At 49.0% G+C, this 21,106-nt stretch overlaps 2 protein-coding genes across 6 annotated transcripts in view; one reads left to right on the top strand and one right to left on the bottom strand.

The window, feature by feature from the left end:
- Positions 1-21,106, top strand: part of PELP1 (proline, glutamate and leucine rich protein 1) — a 43,266-nt gene that overhangs the window by 6,822 nt on the left and 15,338 nt on the right. The window contains exon 1 of one of the 3 annotated variants that reach the window (XM_004433185.3): positions 13,960-14,301. The exons of 1 other annotated variant lie outside the window; for it this stretch is intronic. In XM_004433185.3, the coding sequence (XP_004433242.2) occupies positions 14,053-14,301 (249 nt within the window). In that variant the 5' untranslated portion in view covers positions 13,960-14,052. Of the gene's footprint in view, positions 1-13,959; positions 14,302-21,106 lie in introns of those variants that run through there. One more of the 3 variants, XM_087440555.1, reaches the window with a different exon arrangement.
- On the bottom strand, positions 43-9,011 carry ARRB2 (arrestin beta 2). Of its 3 annotated transcripts, none has more exons than XM_087440558.1 (15): positions 8,906-9,011; positions 5,637-5,667; positions 4,947-5,007; positions 4,792-4,836; positions 4,379-4,575; positions 4,028-4,087; positions 3,558-3,625; positions 3,301-3,436; positions 2,987-3,071; positions 2,613-2,685; positions 2,195-2,332; positions 1,234-1,317; positions 1,058-1,137; positions 890-944; positions 43-695 (listed from the first exon to the last, which is right to left on the bottom strand). In XM_087440558.1, the coding sequence occupies exons 1-15, from the start codon at positions 8,926-8,928 to the stop codon at positions 506-508; spliced, it is 1,326 nt and encodes a 441-aa protein (XP_087296684.1). In that variant the 5' UTR covers positions 8,929-9,011; the 3' UTR covers positions 43-505. The 3 variants fall into 3 exon arrangements, with proteins under 3 accessions (XP_087296684.1, XP_004433244.1, XP_087296686.1); XM_004433187.3 differs by having other exon boundaries at positions 43-596; XM_087440560.1 differs by lacking the exon at positions 2,195-2,332.

Genomic DNA, 21,106 nt, shown 5'->3' with positions numbered 1-21,106 from the left:
CTGTAGCCTCCTTCAATGCTACAAAGAAAACACACACACTCATGCCTATTAAAAGGTTTATTTTCTTCTTTATGCTCAGAAACAAAGAAGTGGCCTTGCCCCCCAAAGGGTCTCATCTTGAAGGACTGGGAGCAGAGATAGTGACAGAAGGGGGTGTTGGTGGGAGGCTGAGTGTGGGAGTTCTTTCTCCCCTGTTTTTCTACTGTCACTCCTCTTTTCAGTGTCCCTCTCCAAAAAATTTAGGTGTGAACACAGCTTGCTGCCCACTGGGGGCTTGGGGAAGCACAGCTGTAGTAAAAAAATTAATGCCCACATTCAACAAGAGATGGGTCCAGTGTGTATCTAGGGGGGATGGGGAGAGGGAGGGAGGGAAAGGGATGGTTGAGGAAGCCGCTAGATGGAGGGGAAGGGAAGTGAGGCTGGGACCCCCCCAATGACAGTGGGGATCTTGTTCCTGCCCCTACCTCTCCCAGCACCATCCACTCCCTTCTTTCAGCCCCCCTTCCTAGCAGAACTGGTCGTCGTCCTCATCCTTCATCCCCTTCAGCCGAAGCCGGGCAAAGTCCTCAAACACGATGTCATCATCTGTGGCATAGCTTGGTGGTGGAAAGGAGGGGATGAGGCGAGGGCTTTGGACCCTCCTCTCAACCTCCCACTCCCCTTCTAGAGACCGAGGTGTCAGAGCAGCAACGGGACTGCAGGTAATTGCAAGAAGGGACAAAGAAGGGGCGCTAACAGGCAGCTCTCAAGGCTAAGTCATCCCAATTTGATGCTTCAACCATCCCACCCCCAGGAGAAAAAAATAGGGGGTAGAGGGTAGATTTGAATGTTATAGGAATCTTTGGCCAAAGAGGGTCAAAGGTAGGAAGGCAGAGGATGAGTCTCTTACTTAGTATCAAATTCAATGAGGTTGGTGTCCACAGGGGCATCTGTTTCAGGAGCAGCTGAGGGGAGAAGGAGAGGGGGTGGGTGGGTGGGTGCTGGAAGGACCAGCTTTTCTCCACTGGCCTTGCTTCAGGCCCTCTCTTCGGGGGCTTAGGGTGGATGACATGCTCACCTGACTGGGGTCTGGGAAGGGTGATGTGGTCATGGGGCTTGGGGTGCATAAGAACAAAAGGCAGCTCCACGGAGACATCCCTGGGGAGGGAGAGAGGCGGCATGAAGAGACAGCGACAACGCAGAGCCAGAGGAAACCACTGCCACCCCCCACCCAAGCTCCCCTACTGCACTCACCCGCCGCGAGACACCACCAGCTTCACCTTGACCCTGTAGGACACCAGGATTCCCAGCACCTCCTTGTTGGCACCCTCCTTCACGCTGCAATTGGGGGGAGGAGTTGGCCCAGGGCCCATCACGCTGCATGGCAGCCCACCCGTGGGGCTCCCATCAGGACTCGCTCCAGCCCCCAGGGCTCCAGCAGCATAGGCTGTGCTGTTATCATGGTAAGGTGCCTCATGTCATTCTTCTGTCCAAACCCTCCCGTGGCTTCTCACCTCTCTCACAGTAAAAGCTGAAGTGCGTGTGACCTAACAGCCCTGCAGTGTCTTGCTCTCCCTTAGCCCTCTGACCCCACCTCCTACTCCTCTCCTTATAGTTCACTCTCATCACGCTGGCCTCCAGGCCTGCAGTGTGTGCTCGTGCAGCGTGTACCCTGTACAAAGGCGCCAGTGGGGCTGAAATCCAGCCCTTACTTTGTGAAGCTGGGGCTTCTGCTGCTCTAAGGCACAGTGGCCCTGTAGCGGCCAGCAGTGGCTCTGAGACTCTTCCTCAAATGCACCGGGCCCGGTCCACCTTTGAGTGTTTGTGCTTGCAGTTCTCTCTGCCTGGAACACTCTCCCTGCATGTCCACACCGCCTACTTCCATTGGGCTCTTACTCAAAATTCCCCTCTGGATTATGCCTTCCCTAGCCACCTTATTTAGAGTTAACATACCCTACTACTCTCTTAACTTTGTATCTCCCTCCTCTGCCTTGCTTTTTCTCCTTGACACTTGTCACGAAACATGCTATATATTTTACCATTTATCTGATTTGTCTGTCCTCCCTCCCCTAGAATGTAGAGATTTTTTGGTCTCTTCTCTTCACTGATAGAGCCTTGGCATCTAGGACAGAGGCTGGCACACAGCTGGCACTGAGTGAACACCTGTCTCCTGGGCTGCAGGAGACCACCCCCCCATATCCAGCCCCTCCCTCACATGGTGCTGGAAGCCAGGTTAGTGTCCTCGTGCTTGAGCTTCCCATCCAGGGCAAGACCGCGCTTCTCCCGGTTGTCGCTGAGCAGCGGGGTTATGGTGTACACCTTACAGAACGTGGAGCTGGGAGATACCTGGTCACTGGGGGTGGGGACAAGAGAGCAAGGCTCTTGGAGGGCCAGGCTGGGCGAGGGGGCTTATCTTCCCCACCATTAGCCCCTTCTCTCTTCGGGCATGGGTCACAGGGAGTAGGTTTTGCCTCAACGTGCTTATGAAAATTCACAGCTCAGAGCCACCTGACTGTGGAGGGAACGCCCTTGTAAGTGGAGAAAGTTCGGGAAGAATTCCGCCCCCACCTCACATTCTCTAGGGCCTACTCTTTTCCCCAGAGGCTGGGACCCAGCGCCATTCTGATACTCACTCTTGTTCGACCTGAGCAACAGGACACTTGTACTGGGCGGTGCTGAAGAGGCAGATGTCGGCATACTGTCTCACTGTGGGGGTGGGGTGGGGTCGAGCAGCTCTGTATGGAGCACAGACTACCGCCCCACTGCAGACCACATGGCAAAGGCTCCAGGCCCCAGCCTAGCACCACCCCCACCCCGTGACACTTACCCCTCCCCATAGTGGTAAACACCACAGGGCGGGACTGTATCTCATCCTGGGACAGCCTAAATTCTTTGAGCCCTGGGGGGTCTCCCACACTGCAGTATGTCCTTGGGCTGAGATCTCACCAGAAGCCACATGTGCAGCAACTCCCTCCCCCAAGACCTCCTTCCAACCCCCACCTCCTACCAGAGACTTTGATCTTCTTGACAGTCTTGGTGGAGTTGTTGGTGACGTGGACATTGACATTAAGGGGCTCCCCGTGGTAGTACAGCTTTTGAGGGGAGGGGCGTCAAATTAATTGGATCTGTTTTCACTGGTCCCGTTATTAGTATTGACACACACACTGCTTGGCTTCCTCCCTCTAAACCCAAGCCCAGAGCAACTCTCCACACCCAGCTAAGGCAGCCTCCTTTAAAAACGCCATCCTGACATGTGGCTTCCCCCCTCCCACCAGGGTCTGGCCTGCACTATAGCACCTGCATCACCCTCTTGCACCCCACCTCCTTGTCCAGGGAAGCCTCAAGGTGCAGGGACCGGTCAGACATGAGGAAGTGGCGTGTGGTTTCAGCTGAAGGCTGGGGGCCGGGTTTCTCTGGGGCAAACTGCACCTTTCGGATCACCAGACGCACAGAGTTCCTGGGGGTGGAAGGGGTCAGTCCTCAGACACCCAAACACCTGCCCCCACCTCCCACAGGGGCCTGTGGCTCCTTGGGGCAGGGAGGGAATGATCAAACCATAGGGAGGTTGCGTCCCTCACCTTTTGTGGCTTTTCTCTTCTGATGATTTGGCACAGAAGGCTCGAATCTCAAAGTCTACCCCACAGGCCTCGGGAGGGGGAGAAAAGGTCATATCTTACACAAGGCCCCTGCCGCCGCCACCACTCCCTTCCTTCCCTCTTCCCTGGTCTTGGGCAAGGACTCTCGCCCCATCATGGTCTGAGGAGTGTAGGGCCTGAGTCCTCCTCTACCTCCCTGAGGCCTAGCACCTGGTATAGGCTCGGTCCTGGCTGTGCAAGGTGAGCCCCTATACCCAGGTACATGCAGGTTGGGAGCAGGAGTGTCCCATGTGAGCAGTGACCATCCTATACACAGCCCACTTCCACTGGGGACATTTCCTACCCTTGGTTACCCTGGCTTCTCCTTGACAGCCCAACTCCCTCAGATGCACCCCAGGCTCCTGCTGGACCCTGTTCTGCCCCATGAGCTCTCAGAGCCATTCCTCCCATACCTTTCCTGTGTCCTCTGGGCCTGGCTGCAGTGTGACAGAGCAGGGCAGATTCTGGGGTATCTGTGGCAGAGGAAAGGAGAGGCTTCAGTTTCTCCAGAAAGCCCCCAAATCTTCCTCCCAATCTCAATTTAAGAGGCTGGGGAAGGACTCCTGGGGATGAGAAAGGAAGAAGGAAGGGGCCCCAGGGAGGAGGCAGAGAGGCAAGGGCTTCCTGAATGCAGGGTGACCCTGAAGGAGGTGGGTCTAGGGCCCCTCTTTACTGTGTCTTCCAGATCTGCCCATAATAGGTGCCTCACCCCCCAAACACAGTCCCAGACCCCTTGCCCTGCAGACGGTGGGGGACATCCTCACTGTGAAAAAAAAGGGGTGGGCATGCTGGCCCAGCTTCCTCAGCAGCCGGTCCTGCAGGCGGGTGGGGGGCCGGGGCGGGTTGGGCACTGGGGGGAAGGCCTGGTAGGTGGCGATGAACAGGTCTTTGCGGAAGGACAAGCCCAGCACATCCAGGTCCTCGCGGCCATAGCGGAAGGCGCAGGTGAGGGTCACAAACACTGGCAAGGGAGTGCAAGGTGAGGTGGTCAGGAGCCCCTCTTCCTCGGTCCCCCCAGTACCTAGCAGTGGTTGCTCCTCCTCAGCAGCATGAATCCTGCCTGAATCCTACGCCTGGCTTCCGCCTCAGCCCTCCGTCTCTCTGGGGCCCCTCTCAACGCCAGTTCCCTTCCCCACCTCCCTGTCTTCCCTTGGGCCTCTGGACTTGGGGCCAGTACCTTTTCGGTCCTTCAAGTAATCAGGGTCCACGAGCACCACGCCATCTGGAAGGGGACACATGAGCTCATTTCCTGTCAGGGCCTCTCCTCCATTCCTGGGCCCAGGAACTTCTTCCCCTCTTCAGGGATGTGACGCCACTTTCTGGGGCACTTACCTACAGGATCCACTTTGTCCAGGTGATCTACAAAGTCCCGCTTGCCCAAGTATACGGTGAGCTGAGGATGGAGAGGGTAACAGGAGATTGGGTAGGAGGGTGGCAGGGCATCAGAGCCCTCAAATGTGGCTGCCCTGCCCCTGGTCTTCCCAGGCTGGGGTATCGGGAAGGAGTTTCTCCTGGTTTTCTCCCAGTAGGGTTGGAAGGGGAGGATGGTGGGGGTTTTTAGCCACTTTGAGGCTTTTTAACTGCTCCCTAAAATCTTTTCACACCTCTGCCCACCACTCAAGTGTGTGAGTTCTCAGGGAGAACCCAGCCCTAGGCAGCCAGTTAGAGAGCAGGCTGTCAGCCTCACTCATTCCCCTCAAGGGGCTCTGGGATAAACAGGCCATAGCCTGGGGGGCTGTTAACTGTTCCCAGGCACCCTGGGCGGCTCCTAAGAGGGCTCCAGGCATGGGCTTCTGGCTCCTCCCTGTTGGTCTTGCTTAGGGACCCAGGCCTGTCCCCACCCAGCGCTGTAGCTGGCTCAGGCGGAGCAGCCTTTGTGGCAAGGGGCTTCAGGAGGGGAGGAAGTCGGCTCTGAGCTGTCACAGGAAGTGGGGAGCTAGGGGTTGGGGATCGTCTAGGGGCAGGCTAGGCCTTGTAAGGGCCCAGGGAGGGTTGGGAGGAGGAGTACTGTGGGAGACTCACCTTGCAGTTAGGGCTCGACTTCTTGAAGACCCTAACAAAACAGAAAGGGAAACCCCACTGCCTCCCTCAGACTCAGCAGGGACCCCCATGCCAGGACCTTGTCCCTCCCCAGCCTGAGAAACAGAGCTCACCCAGGATTCCTGCCTGGAGGCTTTGGGGCTTTGCCCAGCCCTAGCCCCTCCCACTTCTTCCTGAAGGAAAGGCAACCACAGGTCCTTAATATTTCCAACATGGCAGCCCCTCAAAGCTGGGTGCCATGGCAACCCCTCCCTGGCCCACCCTCACTAGTTCCTCTCCTCCCATGGCAATGGCCACTGGTTGCCACAGGAACCACCCAGGCTCTTCCCAAAGGACCTCCCCCAGGGGAACCTGAACGGCAGGTCGCAGCAATGTCTGTGTAAGACCTAACCCTCTTTCCATCTTCTCTGGTCTCCAGCTCCAATGACAGCTGGAGTACTTGGAAGAGCAATGGCCCTGGCCTTTGCCTCTCAAGTGCTCTACTGTAGGCACTACCTAAGTGTGACCCTACTCCATTAACCTCCAACTGTCCGCATCTCTGATCTCAGCAGCTTAAAAGCCTATTTGTCTTTCAAGGCCCAGCTCAGATATCACCTCCTTTAGAAAGCAGATCCAACCCAGACCCTAGTCACTCCTTTTTTTGGGCTTCTGTCACACCTTGTTTATGTTTTACTTGTGGTGTGATAGCAAACAAGGGCAGTTAGCTGTGTATCATCTGTCTCACTAGACAGACTGTGAGCATCAGAGGCCTTATACACTTAGGCATCCCCAGCACCATGCCAGCCATATGACAAAGATGATGCTGGCTAACATTTATTGGGTGAATACTCCATGCTCAGCACTGTTTCAAGTGTTTCACCTAATTTAATACTCCTAATGACCCAATGATGGAGGTCCTAATATTCCTATTTTACAGTTGAAGAAACTAAGGTACAGGAGAGGTCAAGTATTTTGCCTAAGGTAACAGTGTAAATGGTGGAATTCACATACAAACAGAGGCAGTCTGGCTCCAAGTCCATGCATTCATCGCTAAACCACTATACAGTTGTCCCTTGGCATCTGCAGGGGATTGGTTCCAGGACCCCTGCGGATACCAAAATCCGCAGATGCTCAAGTCCCTTATATAAAATGGGGTAGTATTTGCATATAACCTATGCACATCCTCTCGTATACTTTAAATCATCTCTAGATTACTTATAATACCTAATAGAATGTAAATAGCATTTATATTGTATTGTTTAGCCAATAAGAAAAAAAGTCTGTACATGTTCAGTACAGACACGACCATTGTAGGCCTTTAGATCCGCGGTTGGTTGAATCTGCAGACGTGGAGCCCGCAGGTACAGAAGGCTGACTACACTACTCTGCCTCTGTAATTGGCATCAGGTTTGTTGAATTGAAGGGGATTTGCTTCCCAGTTGCTGAAACAATTTAAGCATGGACTCCATTCATTGCTGGGATGGTAGTGAAGTGTCTAGCTACTCCAATGCTCTGGCCACTTGTGGGCTTGTTCTTTGCTGCACCACCTTACAATCCACTCCCAATCCACTCTGGCTCGGCAGTGATCTGATCCCTGGGAAGGGTCCCCAGATAGTAGAAACTGAAATCCTGCCAACTGGTCCATCCCTTCTCCAATCCCACCAGCCGTTTCTGCTATAAAAACTTCACTTGCCCCTTCTTCCCAGAAGCTATCCAAAGGCCGTAAGGCAAAGGGTATGGAGGTCCTCAGGTATTCCCATTCAATAAAGGAGAGCAAACGTTGATATGGTGGCAGCTGGAATAAGCACCCCCCTCTTGTCCTAACTTGGGGGCTGGTTGCTATGGCATCATCCAGCTCTCCTCCCTCTTTGCTTCTGGTTTTCCTCTTTGTCCCAGTGTTTCTTCCTATTAGGAGCCCTGGCAGAGGGCTGCAACAGCTACAGTCAGTTGGCCAACTGGAGTGTGGCTTTGGAGTAATTGCCTTGGAGCAGCTGCAGGGCACCTGCCCTTTGGATCCTAACCCAGCCAACCCCCTGCCAGGCTGGGGGGGGGAGAGCAGCATGTGTATACTGAGGAGGCAGAGTGTGGGGGTGACCAGGGAGATGCCCAATGAGCGGGGGCAGCAGAAGCAGTGCCCCCTCACACTTCCTGCTATTCTCTCTGTTTCCTGTGGCCCAGAATTTGATGGGGATGTGGGGAATTGTGCCAAGTCAGCAGTCCCCCCTCTGGTCCATCCGTCCTCCTCCCTGAACCACATAACGGAAATCGGGGCCCTCCCTCAAGTTAGCGACTTCCCCTTTCTCTGGGGTGTTTAATCTCTAATCCAGGACACTAATCTTCCTTCTGATCATCTCTTTCCAATACTAGTCGACTTGGTGCTTAGAAGCCTGAGTTCTCCTACTCTATGGGGGTGCTGATATGATAGTGTTTTGTAGAACGAGTGACAGCTTAGGACCAGGCCTCCATTCCTGATGCCCTCTGGATAGAGGCATACAACCCCAATCTTTTCCTCTTTTGCTCCTGCTCCCCAGGGACTCAGGCATTCACCCACTGGCCCCTTAGGGGTGTTGGGTCACAACAGGAAGTGGATTTTGCTAGAGACCAAAAAAGAGAACTCGAGCTGTCAGTGGAAGGAAAGAGCCTCGATTGCACAGAAAACATCCGGGGAGTGGATGGCGTGCCCAGGGCAGATACTGCCTCCCCTCACCCCCGGGAAGAGGGGTAAGGCCCAGAATCGGGGAGGGTCGCCGTGCACTCTGCTCCCTAAGATGAATCTGTTGTTCCTAGCAACCCAGGGGAAGGCAGAAGTTTGGAAGCGGGGCCGGCCCTCGGTACGGTGGGGGCAGCCCAACTGCCTGTGGGGTATTGGACAGGAGGCTTTTCAGTGGCTCGGCACGAGTCTAGGGGGGAATCCCCCTCCCGGCATCCAGCTTGCCCATACCCGACCCCTTGGGACCGGCCACCTGCTCCTCCTTCCTCCGCCTCTGCATCGCAGCCTGCACCGGAGAACCCAGTCCTCCGGCCCCCACATCCCTGCGAGAACTCAGATGCCGGCTTCCTGATCCCCTCAGCCCTTGCTTTCTGCAGGGGCCCTAGCATGCGTCCCCCTCATTATCCTCGAGGACCTAGGCGTGCGGCCCCGGATGGCTGCCCCCTAGGGACCCAGGCGTCCGGCTCCCGGATTCTCTCCCCGGTGTCCTTGTCTGCGGACCGTTCCAGCACCCGCCCCGAGCCGCCGCCCACGTCCCGCCGCGTGGCCCCACCTGCCTTACCTGGTCCCTGGTTTCTCCCCCATGGTGCACGCGCCTGCAGCCCGCCCAGTTCGCGGCTCGCTTGCAGCCTCCTAGCCCGCTGCCAGGTCCCTGCTCCTCCCCGCGCCACTGCGCACGCGCGCCCTCCGATCTTTCTCCTCTCCCCCTCCCCTCCCGCCCCCCCTCGGATCCTGGGGAACAGGGGCCTGATGCGTCAGCCCGGATCGCGCGCGCCGCGGCGCTGCCCGCCCTCTTCTCACAGACACCGGCGGTGATTGGCTCCGCCCCCGCCCCCTCTGCGCTCTATCTCCACCCTTCCCGAGGGATCTCTCCCCGGCCAGCGTTGTGTCTACTCCCTGCTCTTCCCGCCCATCTCTCCGTCCCTCCGCACCCCATTAGAAACTGCTTGGGCTCCCTTAAACGAAGCCTCCCGCCTGCCAGAAGATTACAGCCCTCTGATTGGCTCCCTGCATGCAGGGCCCTGCAGGGGTTCCCTCCCCTTTGTTTGCTTTCTCTGTGGCGGTGGAGGCGGTGCAATGAGCTCAAGCACAGTCGGGGAAGGAGAATGAGGGGATACACACGTGGGTGAGCGGTTCTAGTTGCGTGGTGCTTGCCTTAGTGCTCGCCGCTCACCCGCTCATCCCAGAGCTTGCAGCCTTCTTGGGATCGCCCTCCCACTTCTTTATTGTGGTGTGTCAGCTCCCCCTGGTGTCTATTTTTGATCTTCGCAGGGTTACTTTTCTAATTTCTCTAACTACCCATCTCCATCCACTCATTCCAACTAATATCCATCCATCCACCCATCCCTCCCTCCCTCCCTCCCCATCTATCCACCCACCCATCCACCCAGCCATCCCTCCCTCCCCATCCATCCATCCATGCCTATTTTGTGCCAGTCACTGTGGTAGGCGATGGGGACACAGACATTAATTAACATGGCTCCTGCCTTCGTAGTATAGTTGAGGAGACACATGAACTGGTATTATGATCCCAGGAATTCTATAATGGAGGTATGACTCAGAAGACAAAGCAACTACCAGCATTTGGCTGGAGCGGGGGTGGAGGGAGTGCAGGCTGTACAGAGGAGGAGACATTTGAGGACAATCTTTCTGAATAGTGGGCAGAAGTTGAGAAAGGGTATTCCAAAGAGAGAGAAAGGCCAGGCACATCCTGTTCTGAAGTGCTTGTGGGGTTAGATGGCAGGAGAGAGAAGGCTGAGGAGGAGACTGGAACAGAGTCAAAACAAAGATTTTGTATAGCAGGTGAAGGAATGAGACTGGGGCCCTGCCCTGGAGGAGGACACATGGATCCAGTAGTGGTTTTTTAAGCAAAGAAGTGGCATGATGAGATTTCTCTTTTAGGAAGATAGTTCTGGGCAATGTGGAGGGTGGAGGGAGTGGGGCAAGGCTGCTGTAGACTGAAACCAGTCAAGGGGAAATGATGAACGATAGAGTGGGAGGGAGAAGAGGCTGAAGAGTCACTTCTAGGGCAAAATTGACTGGACTTGGGGAGGGTGATGGATGATGGACATTTCTGGACTTAAGGAGCTAAAATATTTTTTCTTCTTCCATCTCATTTCCCATACTCCCCATCTTTCCCAAATGAACTAACTTCACACTTCTCCCTCCACTTTTCTATGCACACAAGACAGTTTCTGAGATCATCTTTAAGGTTCAAACACACACCTTGTCCACCAGCTGCCACCTCCCTACCCCTCAGTTCTATCACCACCTTCTAAGCTCACTCTTCACCCCTCTCAAGTTTTAGATTCTTTTCGACTCGTGAATCACTTTTGTCAAAGGGTCAGGATCAGAAGGTAATGAGATGTGTATTGCTACATATCTAAACTGCTTTTGGAAATGAAAGATAAGTGGTCTGTGTGGCATGAAAACAACTGTATTAAAAGATACTAATATAAAGACAACTTTAGAAAGATAGTAAAGGAGGCCAGAAAGAAGGAAAGATATACACCATATTCTAGGTGGAAAAAACCATCATTATAAAGACGTCATTTCTCTGCAAATTGTCTAGAAATTTAACGCCATATAAAATAATAACAAGGGGCCGGCCCCATGGCTTAGCTGTTAAGAGCGCGCGCTCCGCTACTGGCAGCCCCGGTTTGGATCCTGGGCATGCACTGATGCACCGCTTCTCCGCCATGCTGAGGCCGCGTCCCACATACAGCAAGTAGAATGATGTGCAACTATGACATACAACTATCTACTGGGGCTTTGGGGAGAAAAAAGGAGGAGGATTGGCAATAGATGTTAGCTCAGAGCCTGTCTTCCTCAGCAAAAAGAGGAGGATTAGCATGGATGTTAGCTCAGGGCTGATCTTCCTCACAATAAATAAATAAATAAATAAATAAATAAATAAAATAACAACGAGACTTTTTTGGGAGGAACTTGATTCTAAACATAATCAGAAGAATCAACTTTCAAGTATAGCCAGGAAATTTTTGAAAAATGAGAGTATAGCACGCATTTGTCTTACCAGATAAGATAATTTATGTTACAATATTTAAAATTGTGTTATTGGTGCAATAATACTAAACAGAGCAATGAAACAGAATAGAGTCCAGATACAGATCCACGTGGTAGCATTTCGAGTCAATAGAGAAATAATGGCAGATTCACTAAATAGGGTTGGGACAATCAGCTATGTTTGGGGAAAAAAAAGTTATACCTCTATGTCATACCTTAAACAAAATAAATTCCAGATGGGTTAAAGATCTAAATGCACAGAGTAAAACTATGCAAGTATTAGGAGAAAATACAGGAGAATATTTTTATACTCTGGGAGGTTAGGAAAAGCCTCGGAGTATATCAAACCCCAGGGCTATAATAATAACAACTAACACTTTATAGTATTTACCATGTGCCAAACATTGTTCTAAGCACTTGACAAACATCAATTCATTTTGTCCTCACAACCCTATGAGTTAAGGTTCTATGATTATCTGCTCTTTGCAGATGAAGAAATGGAGGCACAGTTGAGTAACTTGCTGGCTCACATGACTAGCAAGAGGCAAAGCTAGTGTTTGAACCCACCAGTCTAGCTCCAGAGTCTGTGCCCTTAATCACAACACCTTATTTCAAAAAGACTAAGAGATTAAAAAATAACAAGTAAAATAAAAAGACAAATTGGAAGAAACCTCTTGCAACACATAACAATCAAGAATAATTTCCCACACATACAAAGAGTTCCTACAAACTCATAAGATAGAGATGAACAACTCAATAGGAAAATGGGTAAAGGGTATGAAAAGTAATTAATAAAAAAGAAATACAAATGTCTATTAAACATATGAAAGTTACTCCATTTCATAATGATCAGGGAAAATGAGTTAAAAGAAGGAGATATTTTTCATGTTTCAGATTGACAAATTCTAAAAAGATAAATAAGCCTAATATTGGGATGATATATAAGGTATAGAGCACTATTTTACATAGTGCTCCGGTGTAAACCTATGGAACCTTTCTAGAGGGCATTTTGCTAGTTCCTATCAAAATTAAAAATAGGCATCCTCTTTCATCCAATATTCATTTATTCACTCAACAAATATTTATTGAGCACCTTTTATGTGCCAGGCACTGTTCTAGGTAATGAGAATAAAATAGTGAAGAAGATAAGACCCCTCTCATGGAGTTTGTATTTTAGACAGAGGAGATAGTCAATAAATAAGAAAATACATAAATTTTGAATAGTGCTGTAAGTTATAAAAAAAATAAGCAGGATAATGTGATAGAGGGTGATGGGAGTTGCAGTGGAGACTTCTTAAAAAGGAGCCCTCTCTGAAGATGGCAAGATGGTGTCAGTCATATAGAATCAAAGGAAAATTTCTCTAGGCAGAAGCAGCAGCATGTGCAAAGGCTCTGAGGTGGGAATGGGCTTGCTGGAGGACAGAAAGAAGGCTAGTTTGGCTCAAGGATAGGGAAAGAGAGGGAGGTGATACATGTGGTATGTGTTGAGGTCAGAGAGGTGGGTATGGGTCAGATCATGTAGATTCTAGTAGGCCAAGGTGAAAGATGGGATTTCATTCACATCATATTTGGAAGCCACTGAGGGCTTTAAGCAGGGAGAGACAAGAACTGACTTACATTTGCAAAGACCACTCATTGCTGTGTGGAGAAGGGACTACAGAGGGCCAAGAGGGAAGCAAGGAGAGCAATGAAGAGGCGGATGGAAGAGACTATCATAAGAGGCCAGGGGAGGGAGAATGGTGACTTGGACTAGAGTGGCACTGGAGATGGAGAAATAGAGAAAAAATAATCCTATTAGGTTAATGTATTTTGGAGGCAGAATGCCAGAACCTGAAGGAGGATTAGAGGGCAGTGAGAGGAAAAAAGATGACTCTTGGATTTGCCTTTAATTAGATTCAAATTATTGGATTATCTTTGTGCACAAAAGTACGCATAGAGGTACTAGAGTGTTTTTTAGTGAAAAACTGGAGCGGCTGGAAGTATTCAGCAATGGGATTGTTAAATCATGGCGCTCCTATTTCATTGTACCATGCAGCTTAAAAAAAGCAAAGGGCACCCACGATATATATATTGAGTGAAAAAAGCCAAGCGCAGACCCTGCTCTTGTAAAATAAACTATGTATTTATGTGTTTGTGCATAGACTAATATTAGGAAAGTATACACATTACTGGGGGAAGGATTTGGCGGGAGAGTGGATTTCTCTTTTTACCCTATGCCCTCTGTATTGTTTGAATTTGTTTTTGCAAGGCTCATGTATCGTATCATGACTGTAGTTGTAAATGTTAAAAATGTCTACGAGTTCAGACAAGTTCTGAACTGATATCTCAGTTCTTTAGATACCAGTGATGTCTAGTGCGAAAGTACCCGGGGACTCCGTGGGCTTAAAAGATAGCTTTCGGACTCGGGCGCCTTTTGTCCTGACCACGTGTTCTTTAAGCGCCACTGGCCCGCCCCAGGCCCGCCCTCGACCGGGCCCACCCGCCAGTCCTTCCCACTCCGGGAGCTGAACACCCTCCGCTCCCCTGCACACCGCGCATGCTCCCTGCCAGCCAGAGCCCGGAGTCCAACTTCCGTTCACCCAACGCGCAGGGCCACAGCCCCCACCTCACGCCCACTCCCCACGGGGCGTCTGTCGCGCTGTGTTTGCGTCATCGCGCCACGCCACCACCAGAGCCCCGGTGAAGATGGCGGCAGCCGTTCTTAGTGGGCCCTCTGCGGGCTCCGCGGCTGGGGTTGCCGGCGGGACCGGGGGTCTCTCGGCTGTTGGCTCGGGCCCACGTCTCCGCCTGCTGCTGCTGGAGAGCGTGTCCGGGTTGCTGCAGCCACGACCGGGGTCCACCGTTGCTCCCGTGCATCCTCAAGTCCGCTCGGCCGCGCATTTGCCCGGGCTCCTGTGCCTGTTGCGGCTGCATGGGACGGTGGGCGGGGCCCAGGTGAGTCTGTGGCCCGCGTGCCTGAGGCCCTGTTGGAAGGTTGGCGCCGCACCTGTGCGCCGGGGTCACGGTAGGGAAGTGGAGTGAAGGAGAGCTGGGGGCAGAAACCGCTTCTAGGTATCATGCTGGACGAGATTCGCGCATTTCTCCTTTATCAGCCACGAGTGCAAACTCAGGGAAGAGGAAGGGCCTCATTTCTCTATTGCTAGGCTGTTGGTAGTCACACATGAATGCGTTCGATTCCACGCCCCGTCACTCACTAGACGTATGATCCTTAGCTTCTTTTTCCTTCGGCAGTATCTGTTTTTTGGAGTTGTTTCGACTGAGTTAATGGACGTATTCAACAAGTATTTACTGAGTTCTCACTGAGGGCCAAGTACTGGGTGCTCCAGTTACAGATGCGATGGCGGTGAACAAAATGTTATGAAACACTATGAGCATTGTATAATAGGGAGCTCTAACCTAATCTGGAGAATCGCAAGGGTTTTCCTGAGGTACTGGAGTTGAAGCCGAGACCCCCAAGGATGAGTAGGGGTTGGATAGGGAAAGAAAATGGGGGGGGCGGTTCAGTCAGTGGAAAACTCATGTAGGAAGGCCCTGTGGTAGGAAGGAACTGAAAAGAAGGGCATTGTGCCTGGGGCTCAGAGATGGGGGGGAAGAGAGTGGGCGTGATGAGGCTGGTGAAGTGGTTAGGCAGTGGACAGACGGTACAGAGCTTTGGAGACTGGCTTAGAAGGGTCCTTTGGATTATACTAAGAGTAGAATCTAACATCCACTCAGCTCTGCAAGCTAGAAACTCCGTTGTCAAGACACTGTTCTTGCTCACACACCTCCGTATGCAGTCTATCAAGTGCTGTTGATTTTTTCCTCTGAGTAGCTTTCAGATCTGTCCACTCCTTTCCATATCTCTCCCATTGCCCCCATCCTAGCTTCAACCCCCATCATCTTGCCCAGGTGAAGGCACTGATTCTAAGAAGACATAACATGTCTCCCCCCTCCATCCTCTCCCCTAACCCTCTTCAAAATTCTACCCATCCTCCAAGACTTATGTACGTGAGGTGTTCCCTGTCTCAGCCTTTATTACTGGGACCCTCCCAGCTCTATACTTCCTTCCAGGAAGAGGATTGTTACAACCTGCTGGGTGGTTCAGTCATCTTAGCCCCAAATTTATCAGGGACAACTTCATTTATCATTTATGTTAACATTACTCCTCATTGTTGAGGGTGGCAAAACTGTGCATCTGCTTTCTCAGCCCAGTTTCAGAAGCAGGAGTTAATTATATATTTTTCTTCTCTCTAAATCTTCCTCTTCTAAATTCATGTGGTTCCTAAGTACTTCTGAAATAGTACCTATTTTGCATATAAATGTGATTTTTTTCATCATCTCTTTCAAGTCTTCCCCTCCCTGAAGGTGAGCTACATGACTTTAGTGTCATACTTATTTTCTTTAAGTGTCTAAAGTGTAGTAGGATTTTGAGTAAAGAATCTAAGGGTGATGTGGGAAACTAGACTCCCCCTTTATTATTGCCTGTACCACATTTTTGGGTATATCCTGCCTTGAAAGTTTTTCTACTTGTGTCTCTTGTATTGGGTCCTCAGTACATGGAACTGTGTGGAGTGTTTCCTTCGCTTCCCCATCGATTTTCATTCAACAAACGTTTATTGAGTATTTGTTATGTGTTAGGTGCTATTCCTTATCTCCAGGTAGGTAAATAAGACGTAGTCTTTTCCCTCGGAGAATGTCTAGTCTAGTTGAGAGGAGTAATGAAAGTAAGTAATAGGCTTGGAGCTTGAGAGAAAAAGAGATTCATTGATTGGTCCATCCATCTAGGCATAATCACTGACTTTGCTTTCGCATAGATGCTGTAAACTCAGCAGTTCCAAGATGGAGCTACCTTAGCACAGTTCACAATTTCTGGCTTGGATTATAGCAACAATGTCCTGACTGGTCTTGCCCTCAGTCTTGCTCTTTTTGACTCATTTCCCACACAGCAGCTGGAATGAGCTTTCTAGAGTAAAATTCTGATCCTGTTTGCCGCCTTTTAAAATACTTCAGTACCTGGGTTTTCTTGCCTCTGGTTCTTTGCACTTACTGTTCTCTGCTTGGAATTACTCCCTGTGCTGCTTTCCTGCTCCCTCCAAAAATCTTTTCCGTTCTCTGCTTATTTGCCACTGCCATGGGGAAACTTTCCCTAAACAGCTATGATTAGCTGCTCTTTATTACACCATATTGAAATAATCCGTTTTTTCATTTTACATATACATACAACCTCCTTCCCCCACACCTACACAACTAGGCTTTGATTTGTTTTGTTTTTGTGTGTAATAAAAAAAAAAAACACTTATGGAACATATCAGATTACACAAAAGTAGAGAAAATAGTATTTTGAACCTCTCCACCGTATGCTGTCCCCATCACTGAAATTTAGCAATGAACATTACCACTTTTGTTTCATTCCTACCCTCCAAACCCTGCCCGCCCCCCCGCCACCCCTGAGCATTTTAAAGCATATCCCTGATCCCTTTCCCCTATAACTTAACTGCATGTGCTTTGAGGAGCAGAGTGTCTTGTTCTGCCTTGTATCCCCAGGGCTTTGTACTGTTCCGTTCCCCAGCCAGTAGCCAGTGAGCTTTTAAAAAATATCAATAAGATTACAGCATTCTGCTTAAAAACCTATAGTAACTTGTCATTGCACAAGGCCCTACATAGTGTGACCTCTGCTTACCTCTTGACCTCATCTCATAAGACTCCCTGCCTATGTTAATTGTACTCCAGCCACCTAAGCTAATATCTTTTCTAGAGCATGCTGAGGCCCTTGTTCATCAGTTCCTTCACTCTTTGCTGGGATCTCATGGGAAGGTGAGCTTCTCATTTAGATCTCAACTTACATGCCACCATTTCAGAGGAGTCTTTCCTGACCACCCCATCTTAAAATAAAGTAGTCCTTCCCATTCCAGTCGTTCTCTGCCACGTTATTCTGTTCTGCTGCTTTCCTGGCATTTATCATTATTTGAAAGAAGATAACTTATTATCTGTCTTGTTCTCTCTTCCCTTCTTACCCAGTTTAAATTCTATTATAATCACTTCCTTGCCCCTCTCCCTTCATTGTACTTGCCTGGCAATATCCTGTCTGTGTTAAATTCAACTCTGTTTATTCTCTGCCTGCACCTGCACAGCTCAGTATATCTGGAGAAAAACATGTATCCTTGCTGACTGGTCTCACTTGAACTTCATGGCCATCATCATCTCAAGTGGACCCTTAGTGTTGCCTAGCTGTCCTGTTATATTTCTACTTTCCTAGACAATCTCTGATTGCTTCTCTCCATCCTTACTCTTAGCTGATGACCTTGCTTCCCATTTCACTGAGAAAGTAGAAACAGTTGGATGGGAATTCCTATAGGCTCCCACCACCATATCTGTCAGCTTACCTGTGTCTGTGCCCATATGCTCTGTCTTGCCTCTCACCACTAGGGGTGAGCTAGTCATGCTCCTGTCTAAGGCCAGCCCTCTGTGCACTAGAGCTATCCTCTCTCACACAGGTGTATTGCTTCAGCAGTTCTTCCCCACTTCTCCATCATCACATTTTCCCTCTCTGGTGGGTTATTTTCATCAGCGTACAGCTCAAAGCTGCTTTAAAAAGAATCCCCCTCCAGCTCCTGCCCCATTTCTCTACTTCTGTTTATGGCAAAACTCCTCAAAATAATTGTTTGCACTTCTGTCTCTGATTCTTCTTTTCTTCTTCTTCATCTTTTTTTTTTAAAACATTAGTTTAAAATAATTAAAAATTTGTAGAAGATTTGAAAGAATATACCCTTCACCCAGATTCTCCAAACATTGATGTTATAAATTATCTGATCTATAGGTCTTATTCAAGTTCTGTCAGTTGTCCTCAGTGTCGTTTTAGCAAAAGAAAAATTTCTAGTCCAGGATTCAGTGCAGGATCACACGTTGCATTGAGTTGTTTCATCTCTTTAGTCTTTGATCTGAAGTAGTTCCTCAGTCTTTGTCTTATGATCTTGACATTTTTGTTTTTTAATTTTTTAATTAATTTTTGTTGAGGAAGACTGGCTTTGAGCTAACATCTGTGGCCATCTTCCTCTATTTTATGTGGGTCGCCGCCACAGCATGGCTTGATGAGTGGTGTGGGTCCGTACCTGGGATCTGATGCAGTGAACCCCAGGCCCTGAAGTGGAGCATGCAGACTTAACCACTATGCCACCGGGCCAGCCCCGATCTTGACATTTTTGAAGAGTACAGGTTAGGTATCTTATAGAATGTCCTTCAGTTTGGTGTGTCTGCTGTTTCCTGATGGTTAGATTTACGTTGTGCATTTTTGGCAGGAATGCTGCAGAAATGATGTGACATTCTTGGTATATCATATATGAGACACATAATGTCTCTGTTTCATTACTGGTGATGTTAACTTTGATCGCTGGGTTAAGGTGGTTTCTTCGATATAAAGTTAGGATTTTTCCTTTTGTAATTAATAAGTGTCCTGTGAGGAGAGGATATAAATGTCTTGTGTCTTGTCAGCCTTTCACTCACTTGTTTTAGCATCCATTCAAGATTCTCCCCTGAATGAATTATTTCTATAATGGTTGTTACATAGAACTCATTCCATTTAGACTTTCAGCCTAACTGCTTCACCGAAATACCCTTTTGCTGGGTTGTATGGTAATTCTTGAAGGTCGGCAGTGACCATTAGGATATCAAGTTCAAAGGTCAAATTTAGGTCCTCGTAATACTTGACCTATCTGTAGTGTTTGATACAGTTGATCACTCCTTCCTTCTTACATAATTTTCCTCACATGGCTTCTGGGATACTACTTTCTCTTGATTTTCCTCTTACCACACTGGTCACTCCTTTCTAGCTGTCTTTACTGGTTCCCCCTCACTGTTCTGACCTCTAGATGTTTGAGTGCCCAAGAACCTAGTCCTTGTACTGCTTTTTTCCCTCTATTTATACTCGCTTCCTAGGTGAGCTGATCCAGCCTCATGACTGACAACTCCCAAATTCATACTCTAACCAGGATTTCTCCTAACTCCAGACTCATCTACCCAACATCTGCTTGGCATCTCCATTTTGATGTTAAATAGACATCCTAGATTTAACATATCTGAAACAGAACTCCTGATTCTCACCCCCAAAATCTACTCCTCCTGTAGTGTCTCCCTTCTTAGTAAATGGCTAGTTGCTCAAGTGAAAAACCTTGGATTGTCTTGGCCTTTATCTTTCACCCATATCCAATTTGTTATCAAGTTCTGTTGGCTCTAGGTTTGGAATATATCCAGAGTTTGATGCTTCGTATCCCCACAGTTGCCGGCCTCTTTAAGCTGTATCATCTGTCTCCTGTATTGTTATAGTAGTCTCCTACTTCTGTCTGCTTCTGCCTTCTCAGCAAGGCAGCTCAAGTCTTGTTACTGTGTTTTAAAAAATAAATCATAAGTCAGATAATAGCACTCCTCTGCCCAATTCCCGTCTTGTCCCATGGTTTTTGACTTATCCACAGTAAAAGTCAGCAGTTGCCTCTGTGGCTTTACAAGGTCTGGCTCTGCTGCTGGGACCTTCCTCTTTTATCAGTCCTCTCTCCCTTGTGTGTTCTTCTCCAGTGACGATTTGCCTCCTTGCCGTTCATCAGGTATACCAAGTGTGCTGTCGTTTCACGACCTTTGCTTTTTCTCTGCTCTGCCTGAAACATTCTTTTTGTTGTTGTTGTTAACAGTATGCCTTTTTTTAAAACAGCTTTGTTGAGATGTAATTCACATGTAATTCACCCATTTGAAGTATACAGTTCAGTGTTTTTTGGTATATTTGCAGAGTTGTGCAGCCATCACCATGATCAATTTTAGAACATTTCATCACTCCAGAAGGACCCTGTATCCATTGGTAGTCACTCCCCATTTCCCCCCACCCCCTCTCTGCCCTTCAGCCCTAGGCGACCACTAATCTACTTTTTGGCTCTATAGATTTGCCTGTTTCACCATTTCATATAAATGAATCCTACAAAATGTGGCCTTTTGGGTCTGGCATCTTTCACTTAGCATGTTTTAGGTTCATCCATGTCTCAGAACTTCATTCCTTTTTATGCCTGAGTAATATTCCATTGTATGGCTAATACTATGTTTTGTGTATCCATTCATCTGTCAGTGGACATTTGGGTTGTTTCCACTTTTTGACTATTATGAATAATGCCGCTATGAGTGTTTGTGGACAAGTTTTTGTGAAAATGTATGTTTTCATTTCTCTTGGGTATATGCCTAGGGTGGAATTGCTGGGTCATATGTTAACTCTATATTCTTATAACCTTTTGAGGACTGCTAGACTGTGTTTCCAAAGTGGTTACACCATTTTATGTTCTTAGCAGCAGTGTATAAGGGTATCAGTATGTGTTGCTCTCACTTTCCTTTAGGTTTCTGCTCAAATGGCCTTTTAGGGAGGGCTTTGGTGCCCACTCCACATAAGATACTATTTACCTTCCCTACTCCAGGCTCTCCTTTCCTTAGTCTACTTTTTTCTTCCCCGTGGCACTTAGCACCATTGAACATACCATTTGTTATTTGGTCATTCGTTTATTTTCTGTCTCCTCTCACTAGAATATAAGCTCCCCAGCACCTAAGACAATGTCTCACGTGAAGTAGATGTTACATAAATATTTACTGAATACATGAATGTACATTTCCCTTCATGAAAGCAGGGACCTTATTTATTTTATTCAGCTCTGTATTCCTTCATCTGACTCAGTGCATAATATTTGTTGAATGAATGAGTGATAAGTACCGTTAGGGCAATACAGGGGCCATGAGT

The sequence above is a fragment of the Ceratotherium simum genome, chromosome 16 (assembly GCF_057802395.1).
Source record: "Ceratotherium simum simum isolate JZ-2026a chromosome 16, ASM5780239v1, whole genome shotgun sequence".
Lineage (NCBI taxonomy): Eukaryota > Metazoa > Chordata > Mammalia > Perissodactyla > Rhinocerotidae > Ceratotherium > Ceratotherium simum.
The sequence above is the reverse complement of the archived record's forward strand: the minus strand, read 5'-3'. Positions and strand labels throughout refer to the sequence as shown.